At 28.6% G+C, this 10,707-nt stretch overlaps 1 protein-coding gene across 1 annotated transcript; it reads right to left on the bottom strand.

Moving 5' to 3' along the window:
• Positions 1-220: 220 nt before the first annotated feature.
• LOC107414105 (ankyrin repeat-containing protein NPR4) lies at positions 221-10,174 on the bottom strand. Its single transcript, XM_060819865.1, has 5 exons — positions 9,946-10,174; positions 3,630-3,935; positions 2,631-2,792; positions 1,943-2,382; positions 221-832 (listed from the first exon to the last, which is right to left on the bottom strand). The coding sequence occupies exons 1-5, from the start codon at positions 10,172-10,174 to the stop codon at positions 221-223; spliced, it is 1,749 nt and encodes a 582-aa protein (XP_060675848.1).
• Positions 10,175-10,707: the final 533 nt, after the last annotated feature.

Raw genomic sequence — 10,707 nt, 5'->3', positions numbered from 1 at the left:
ATAATATACCATATGCATATAATGGTGCAAGTATGAAATATAGGAGCACAGAATCAACATTTTTCAAATATAAAAGAAAATGCACAGGCAAAATAAACAACATGCAAATATGAAGAATAAAGTGAGTGCCATTATTTTTAAACCTCAAGAATTTATTCCACATATAGAATTCATCTTCAAATAGTACTTACAACATATATGATAAGTAGAGAATTACCAGCTAGTGAAATAGATGTTTTCGTGGCTTAAACAGAAACCTAGGACCACGAACTGCATGCAAAAGCTCAAATAAAAGAGGAAAAATAAACAAAAGGTAAAGAAGAGGAACACAACACACAATGACATAAATGAAAGCTAATCCATGGTGATGATAATAAAGAAGAAATATGGCAGAAAAGGTGATCATCATGGCTGTTAGGGCTATGAAAAGCGTAGTAACTCCAAACATCAACATAAATGGTACGAACTTAAGGAAATCATTATCAGCATAGCGAGAGGTATGGATGGACAAGAATATCAGAGTAGAAGCTGTGGAGGAGAATAGCCCTATTGTATCTGATATTGTGAAAATCACAAACAGCTTAGGCTTTTTATCTAGAAGAATTGGAACTCCATTATTGTTATTAAATCCACCAGGGACACTAATTGCAGCTGTGAACATTACTGTCGCAACAATTGTAGATACCAACATTGATGAAGCTGCTATGTCCTTCATCCACTTCTCACCTTTCGCTTTCAATTCTTTATGTTCTTTTTCAAATAAAGCACGTGGGGTTTCGCCATTTGAATTAGGCAAGTCTCTGTATGGAGTTGGTACAATCTTTTCTACTTCCTGCAATAAAAATTAATTCAAGAGAGATTAATTAGGAAATTAATATTGATCAGTAGTTATATGAGTCAAAGCAGTGCCATATTAAACTTTAATTAGATTAGCTGTCTTAGCATGTCTGTTTCCTTATCCACTCCACCACATTTTTATTTTTGTGTACAAATGGAGCGAGCTTATATATATATATAGGAACTTTTAATTGCATATTGAAAAGCTATTAATGTTATCATCATAGTACTTGGCACATTAATATTTTATGTTGGGAACATATTTCTATATATATATATATATATATTTGCCATGGCCACGTTATAATAGTGTCGATTACTTTTTTTTTTTTAGTTAAATACAAATAAGAAAAATCAAACTATAAGAGACTTTTGTTAAAAGAAAAAAAAAAGTGTAAAATAAAACTATAAGAGATTTTTTTATATATATAGAACTATAAGAGATAATACAATATTTAAAAATTTTTGTATCGTACTCATTTGCGCCGATGCTAGTCCAATCAACCATGCATTTGGAAATTTATCCAGTAAAGAATTTTAGCCTATTAAATATTTTTTTTCTAGTAAAAATTGAAAACTTAAAAAATAAGCTACAATAAATTGATAAGAATAAAGTAGTCATTTGTTAAAAAAAATAAACACTGTTTTTTATTAGAATCAACTAAAAGGAAATGTGAAACTTAAAACTAAAAGAAAACTAAAATGTTTAATTATACTTGTTACGCAACCTCTAAAAAAAAAAAAATATCTTAAAACACAATAAAAAAGGACAAGAAAATAAGACAAAACAAAACAAAATATTCAATCTAAAACATGAAAAAAAAAAAAGAGCACAATAAACCATTTTGGTTAATATATTTTTATTAAAAGAATTCTAGGCGTTTCGCTTTCTATATATAATTATAGATATAGATATATTTATAATATGGTTTTTGACAAATGTTATAAGTATTCATTTATTTAATTAGAATTTTAATTTTAAATTATTAATTGATAATACATTTTCAACATTTTACACTTTATTTTGTATTAGAAAATATTTTGAACATATTATAATTAAGAAATAGAAACCTGTCAGACCATATATTGATGTTTGTGTACGTACCTTGTACCACAAAAGCTCTCGATGCATCTGAAGAGCTGCTCCACTTACAGTGTTGAGCTTCTTTTGAGGTAGTAATTTAGCAGCAAAATGAAGCAAGTTATTGTCATTGCTAGGAATATGTTTTGCAATAAAATCCTTAATTGCACCCAACTCAAATAGCAAATTGAATATGTCCTCGTGACGATTCTCAACCGCCACGTGAAAGATAGTTCCTCTTTCAGTATCTTTGACCCACAGTAGGTCAGGGTTGAAGTGCATTAGTTTGATTAAAATATCCACATTCCCTGCTTCAGCCGCATCAAATAGTAGATTTGCAACTTCCGCAGTTGAGCTTTGGTTCTCTTCATCAGAATTATTCAAGCAATAATCACAAAGCATTTTGACTAAGTCTAACGCTTGAGAATACTGCCTTGATTTTCCTAAATGCGGCAGCTTTAAACCTTTTTCATTCAGAATTAATATAGTTAATTAACTATGTAATTAATATAATTAATATAAAATATAGTTAATATTCTTTTAATAAATAACTTTATAATTAATATAGTTAATTATTAAATATAGAATTGATATAGTTAATTATTCTTTTTATCACAAAGCATTTTCACTGAGAATTAATAAAGTAATTAATTAATTAATTCTGTATTTAATTATTAAATATATAATTAGATTGAATTAAATGTGGACTTACATGATAAATTAAGAAAACTCTTGAGTAGTCCAGCTGATTGACTCTCATCATTACCAACAAAAGTTAGAGGTGTTCGTGCTAACACAGTCAATCCTGTTTCATCATATTTGTTTCTAACCTTAGCTAGTCCTGGGTTGCTCTTTAGCATGTCTATAGCCAAATCTGCATATTTCAATTTACCAAAGAAAGTAATTGAAAAAAAAATACCAAAGAAAAAATTCAGATACAATTATAATTATCTTGTGCCACATGAATGTTGGCCAGATTCAACTTATATATAATTAATCTTGCATGCATGCATGATTGAATTAATTTGGTTTAATATAATTGAAGGAGGGGGATCCATGCAATTGTTTTAATTATATCCGAAATGTGTCGTTTTTTATTTATCCTATCACAAGTTCACAACAACGATTGATTTTTTATTTTATTTTATTATTATTATTATTTTGGAGAAGGAAGAAATTAATTCAAAGAATTCATAAAGCCATACAAAAACAGAGTACGAGCAATTGCCAACCTGACAACTAAAAATCAATACACATGAATATATATATTTTGGAAGCATCCTCAGTATGTTCTTCCATCAATTCAATATGCGGATCGAATATATATATATATATTTTTTCCTCTTTAAATTTTATATTCAAGAAACACTAGTCTTGCACTAGCTATAATTTTTCCATATAGCAGAAAACAGAACATGCTATTGTGCGTAACCTGTTTTAATTACTTCTTTGTTTCATATTTTGTATAAAGAATGTAAAAGTTAACAAAAGATGTATACAGCAAAAATATTCAAAAGACAAATGAGGAAAGTAAAGTCGGAAAAAGTAAATTTAAAAATAAAGTTTACCATATACCCCATGCCGATACAGGTGGTGAACAGCTCAGCTTGTTCTTCTTCTTCCCAATATTGAATATTATTGGTTTTGTGAAAAAGATACCTCACCATTTGACCGTGTTCGTTGGCAGCAGCCATGGAAAGGGGTTTTTTACCACTATCTGGATTTACCAACTTTTCATTCCCAGCTTTGACCATAAGCTTGGCAATTTCCACATTTCCAGAGGCAGCGGCATAGCATAGAGCATTGTTACCAATTTTGTTATTTTTTTCCAAGTCTTCTTTGTTCAGCTTACTGACCAACTTTCTCACAAACTGCTCTTTTCTTGCTAGAGCAGCAATATGGAGAGTCGTTTCCCCTTTCTCTGTAATCACTCTATTAATATCATTTTCAACCTTTTCGGCTGCTTTCCAATCGCCTTTCAGTGCTGCCACGTAGAGCTCGATACGAGTGTTAGCTGCTGTATATGCATATACATAAATAGGTTCCAACATAATTAAGATGTATCTATTTTTAAACATATCGAAACTGTATATTTACGCCAATATATTTCTACTAGGTAGCTATAGCTTGCTGAAGATAGCTGTGAAAAAAAAAAAAGATAAACCTGACCATGAAAACAAGAATGCAACTTTGGCGTATAAAATATTCACGCAACTTACCTTTTGCGGCTTCCATTGATTTTCCTTATTTTATGTACCCCTGAAATGAAAGTCTAAAATTATTAATTAATGTGTAATATTCCTTTTGAGAATAGAAAATGAAATGCATAGATGTAAAAATCAATTTGTTAAATGTTAGTATAAGAGCAAGAGATTTCATAATTGCTAATTGTTTATTTGTCGAAAAGTCTTGGATTCTTCAAACTTTTGAGCTAGTAATTGTTTTCATCCTGTTAGTACAGGGGAAAAAAATAAATCACACACACACAGAGCACAGGGATATTATTTATGAAAATTCATCTCTAGCAAAAAATTAGTTAAAAAAAAAAAGAAAATAACAATATTGTCTACTGATATATAAATATATATACAGTTGTAAATGGGATGACAAATTTAAGTTAATTAACGACTAGATCTGTAAATAATGACACGAACATATAACGGGGATAGCTAATGTTCTTGCACTATTATTACCTTCACAACGATCATAATCAGAAAAAGGATCGTTGTCAAGCTGTATATATGTTGATGAATTTTTGGCTTTTTTTAACTTGTATGTTGATAAAATATTAAATGAATATTAAATCCAAGAAATTGCGAGGTAATGATACTCTCTTTCTTCATCGGTCTTCACTTACCCACCCATTGAAGTACATTTTTTTTTTTTTTTAAAAGGTTTCTATCCCATCGTATTCATTCAGGTTCGCATATATTCCGAAACATAGCATATAGCATAGCATAGGCACACTATTCAATCAAATAAAAATTTTAAAAAAAAAAATAGAATTCCAATATATTTTCTTAAGCGAGGTTACAATTTTTCCATGGAAGATTCTTTCTGAAGGGTACGAATTTATTCCCACTGCTTTTGTTATTAAATTATTAAAATTTCTTTTATTATTATTATTATTTAAAAAATTACAAATTGCTATAAGCTCTCTTTCCTTCTGGCCATGATGGCTACTCTTGGAATAGGAGTGGAAGCAAATTTTTGATACTTTCGAAGCACTACCCCCTTTTAATTTACAAAAAAATAAAAAATAATAGGGCCGCACCTCTTTGTGAGAATGTCGGAACACCAGTAATTGAAAATTTTCATTGGAGGGGTGGGGTAGTAGGAGTTCCCAAATTCAAAATCACAAATATTCAAAATCCACTACCCCATTTATGTCCCCCATACCGTAAGGTGAGGCTGGCTCCATACCATGATAAGGTGAGTGTGGACTAAGGGAAAGAAAGACTTTCTCTTGGAAGATAATAATTATAATAATAAATAAATAAAAATGAAGAACAAAGAAACTTCCTGCAAACATAACCTAATCAATGCACCTATTCCACTAATAAAGCCAGTTATGTGGATTTTAATCGGAATTTTGCTCCTTTCCTCCTACCACACAGTGAAGAAGACGTCAACCAACATAAAACCCTGAAAAAAAAAAAAAAAAAAAGATTGAGGGACTTTTTAATAATTTTGGAATGGAAAAAAATATTTTATTCATGTAAATATAAACGCTTTATATCTGATAGATTAAGATATTGTATTTTTATTTTTCTTTGAATCTCTATTTAATAATGGACTTAGAGAATCATTGTCCATTGTATATAACTTTTTTAAATTTTATATAAAATTTTCAATCATTACTATGTGTGATGAAAGCAGTTAGATCGGAAATTTTGGTTCAACCCCCCAATCCACGTCTAATTTTATTTATTTATTGTTTTAAGTAAACAACTTGATTATTATACTATGAAGAAAAAACATCATCAACTTGGAATTGGAAGGAAGATCCATGGCGGCCCTTCCTCAATCTACGGTCCTCCTCAATCCATGTCTACATTAAATTATTGTACAAGTAAACTGTTGGATACTCTTGCAAATATAAAAAAATAGAAGGTACTTTTTGGGCGTACTGGATGGCATATATCTTTTCATTCACCACAAGTGATTATTAATAATGACCCATGAATGACATATAAAAGGACTCCATTGTTGAAAGACTACAAATTTAGTCAAAAATAAGGAAATATATTTACTGTTAAAATTTCATTTTAGATTCTTCTAGATGATTGTAGTTAGATTTCACATTTCTAAAAAATTATTATTTAAACTCATAGTTAGTTTTTGGCATTTAATTATATCATTTTAATGTCATAATTATATTTTTATAATATTATTAAATTATAAAATATAAATTTTTAATTTTTTTATGGTTTTATTTGTAAAAACTAATTGGAAAAATTGATAAATTAGTTTCTCTTAACAAATATAGAAAAGCAAAAATAAAAAATAAAAAAAATTAATGATGATTTTTTAAAATCATAAAATTTAAATATAATTATAACAAAACAAGGAAATTTAAAAGAAATTTGCCCTATATATGTTAGGTTAAATTTTATTTAGACCTCTTAAATTTTATCTTCTTATATTTAAATATAATACTTTTAAATATTTATCATCAAATTCCTTTAGCTTAAAGAAACTATTAAAATACAGGCAACCGATAATTTTAACTTGTAAGGTTAAATCTAAAGATTTGACCATAGTTGACCAATGAAAAGTTGATTTTACCTGTTTTTAAAATTAAATGTAAAGGTATTACACCAAAAAAAAAAAAAAAAGTTAAATGTAAAAGTTTTAAACTATCAGTTACCCCCTTTAAATTTTAAAACTTTAAATAACCAATTTTAAAAGAATAATTTTTTCCATAATATTTTTTAAATTCTTATTAAAAATAATATGAAATATGAAATTTCTAAATTGAATATTAAAAACATATTTTGAATATAAAAAATAGAAATAAAACATAATTAAAAATAAACCATATTTTGTACTTTTTATATATAAATTACAAAGAAGAAAACACTTTCTTTAATTCAAATCTTTTTTCAATAACAAAAATTATTCTAATTCAAATCTTTTTTCAATAACAAAAATTATTCTTTCATTTATCTAGCAATGTCCAATATAAATATAATAATATTTTAAAACAATTAATTATCTCTCCTATTTTTCCTATTGAATTCTTTTCATTTGATTTTTCTCCACACTTTATTAGTGGTGAATGTTCTTGGCAAGTCTCTTCTCCACATGTTTACCCAATCCTCCTTTTGTCGGCTTGAACCTCTCCTGAAAATTGGTGGAATAGTGAGCATTAAATAATACCCAACTTTTGCTTCCAATCGAATATGACTAAATGTTCCTGGACTTTGTAAATCACTGGTTTCAAATTACTCAGGCATAACCATAATTCTTGCGGAGAGTGAATTGCTGCACCAAAAAAAATCAATTCAATGCCACATCAAGCTCATAAACCGGGTGAACCTAGATATATATATATATATATAGATATATAATATATAGTAATGATTTAATTAACTAGCTAGTTCACTTTTATTATAGGTTAGCTAGAAAACAAATCATAAATGCTCATATTAATTTAAAATATTTTTTTATTCTTGTTTTTTAGTACAAAAAATCTAATAAAGAAAAATAAATCATTTAATGGAAATTAATTAAATTTTCATATAATGTTGAAATAATATTGAATTTTCTAAAGAAAAAAATTTAAATTATATATATATATATATATGTTTTCTTACCCCGATCTAATTTTATATGATATAACAATATCTTCCATGATACTAAATCAAAACTCAATATGTATACATATATACACACGCTCATCATTTTTGAAGATTCTATGAGAAGAGAATCTCTTAAGCCTTTGTCTATCCGCTAGATTTGCAACTGCACTGGCATATCTTGGACCTTCAACATATGCACATTCGGCTTTCCTCCCGCATTAGGGATATAATTAACAGCCCTACTTGCTGGTGTGAGACTGAAATGCTTATTAATACATTTAAATTTGAATGTCTTATTCGTAATTGGGCCGGTACATATACATATTTTGGGTGACTGGGCCTGTACATACTTGCTGCTCCAGAAGTTATTGTATGAGAGTCCAAAATGAAAATATCTACATGTACATATGCTTTAGGAAGCAATTAGAATTTCTAACTATTACTGACATGCAATTTGAGATTTTATGGCATTCAAAATTGGAAACTTTGCTGATAAATAGATATATTGATGATTATTCAAGCAAAGCAAATATATGTATTGATGATTAAAGCATCCACGCATGAATGAAAAGTCCTATTATTTACAAAAAATTAAATTTGGGACCTATAAATTGTCAATTTAGTCAAACTCCTCAAAACTTTAAAATTTCAAGCATTTAGTGGGACGGATTGTTACATCTACTCTATCCTTTTAAATTTTAATCAATTGGATTAATTAATCCCACTGAAAAGCATGGGTTTAGATGGTGGGACTATTTCATTAGAAATATATAGTTGATCGCATGTTGATCGATTTGACCAGTCATTAACTGATGTTGACCAACGTTGATTTGGTGTTGACCAATGAAAACAAATTTTTGATTGATTTTATTTTAAATTTGTATTACAATAATTTAAAATTAAAAAACAATATATTTTATAATCCAGTCCAACTTTGTTAATGTTCCAAACCAGTGATAGTTGTAGTATTAGACTATCCTATCCAATACACTCCAATCCTATGCTCACAATCCAATTCAATGCGACAATCCAAACAGCCTTATAAGGTAAGGGTACCAATATGGAATTAACCCAATGATATATATATATATATATGTATGTATATCTATACAGTTCAGCTCAAGTCAAATCCTTTAATTCAAGACATAATGCGAATCAATGTTTCAAAACATGTTGCAAGAGAAAATTTCGTCCTGCTACATTTAACGGGATGTTTGTCAATATTAAGTCTTAAACTTATGGACTTGACATGAAGTTGGTCATATATATATATATATATATATATGTATTTGATATTTAAAGTTAATAATAGATAATTAGCATTCTCATCATAGATATTATGAGACTAACTATGAAAAGTAAAGATAGATATTTACGACTTAAAAATTACTCTTCACTTCCAAGTAATAACCCACTTTTTGGGTGCCATGCATGCATGTATGCATGCGCCATATATATGTAGACTTAATGGTAAAAAAGACAATAATTAATGAACAAAAAGTATCGATCAATCTTAGTTCAACCTCAGTATCAACGCAAAAAAAAAAAAAAAAAAAAAAAAAAAAAAAAAAAGGGTTAGTTTACCCATTTTTTTATGATTTAATATTTTCCCAGTACCATATAGAATCAACATATAGAACTGTGAAATTTTGGATTCTAGTTGATTGTGATTGCTTTCCCAGCATTTTATGTGATTATTTTTCCCTTAGCATAGAGTATATTTCATGAGTAAATAGTTAGTTATATATTGAACATAATCAAGCTTATTAAATTACAATATATAATAGAAGACAAACTTTAAACTATATAGAACACGAAATCTTCATCATATTATAAGTGTCACCATGGTGGTGATGAAAACATAGTGTGATTACTACAAATGGAAAATAATGCCACACCATACAAAACTTTCCATCATTTTGATTCGTACAACCAACCCCCATACTAAGTCGGACGAACCGAATTAACTTTTTTACCATAATCACAGAGTATAAAACAAATTTTCCAGTTTGTGCTGATAATTCTTCCTTGATCACGCAAAAGATATAATCTTATCACTTAATTACGATAACCATGGATAACATGGTTAACCTCAAAGGGGAACACAAAATCAGCATTTTTTTTATGATCACGGCCACAGTTGAAGGAAAACACGATAGCACACAATATATAACCATTCAACGAAATCAAAAGCCATTTACTTTCTATAATTTGAGGTCTCACCCTGCCTAGCAGATGAACAGGATGAAGCAACAGGTTTTCTAGTAGGACCAGACGAGCTGGAGGAACCTGCAGGTTGATTATTAGTACCGCGGAGTTCATCTTCAGCCTTTGCATGTTTCTTCTTCTTTTCGATTTTTTTATCCTTAGAAACATCTATAGGAGGAGTATCACCACGTAACTCAGCTTCTAGTTTTCTATCTGCTGATTGTTCGCTAGTTTTGTCAGCCATGTTATGAGGTTATCTTCCTCCTGCTTGTGGCCTATTTAAAGCAGAAGAAATGGTCCAGACTCCAGAAATGTTACGATTACCTATATACACATACACATATATAGATATATGTACCATAACTGTACGCATACCCTTATTCATTATCTCAGACAAAATTTGTGTAGGATTTGTACATAGGGGGAAAAAAAAATTATAATATATATATATACACACATATGTATTTATACGGTTTCAATATGGTAAAAAAATTATAGAGATGGACTACGAAGGACAACCATCCACAGCGTGCCAAATCACAAAAATCTTGCAAATTTAATAATTATAAATGCTGTCCTTTATAATTCTTCCCAATAATTATCTTACCATATCATTCCTATATACATATATAATATTCTAGAAATCGATAAATTCCCAACTAAGTTTTTAGTTTTTAATCTATTAATCAAGGTATCACCTAAAAAATTTGTGGTCCGTTTGGTTTTACATATATAGAAAACCCTTTTATTTATTTATTTTTAAACTACAAATCTCGT

This window comes from Ziziphus jujuba, chromosome 8 (genome assembly GCF_031755915.1).
Source record: "Ziziphus jujuba cultivar Dongzao chromosome 8, ASM3175591v1".
Classification (NCBI taxonomy): Eukaryota; Viridiplantae; Streptophyta; class Magnoliopsida; order Rosales; family Rhamnaceae; genus Ziziphus; species Ziziphus jujuba.
This window is presented reverse-complemented; position numbering and strand designations above follow the sequence as displayed.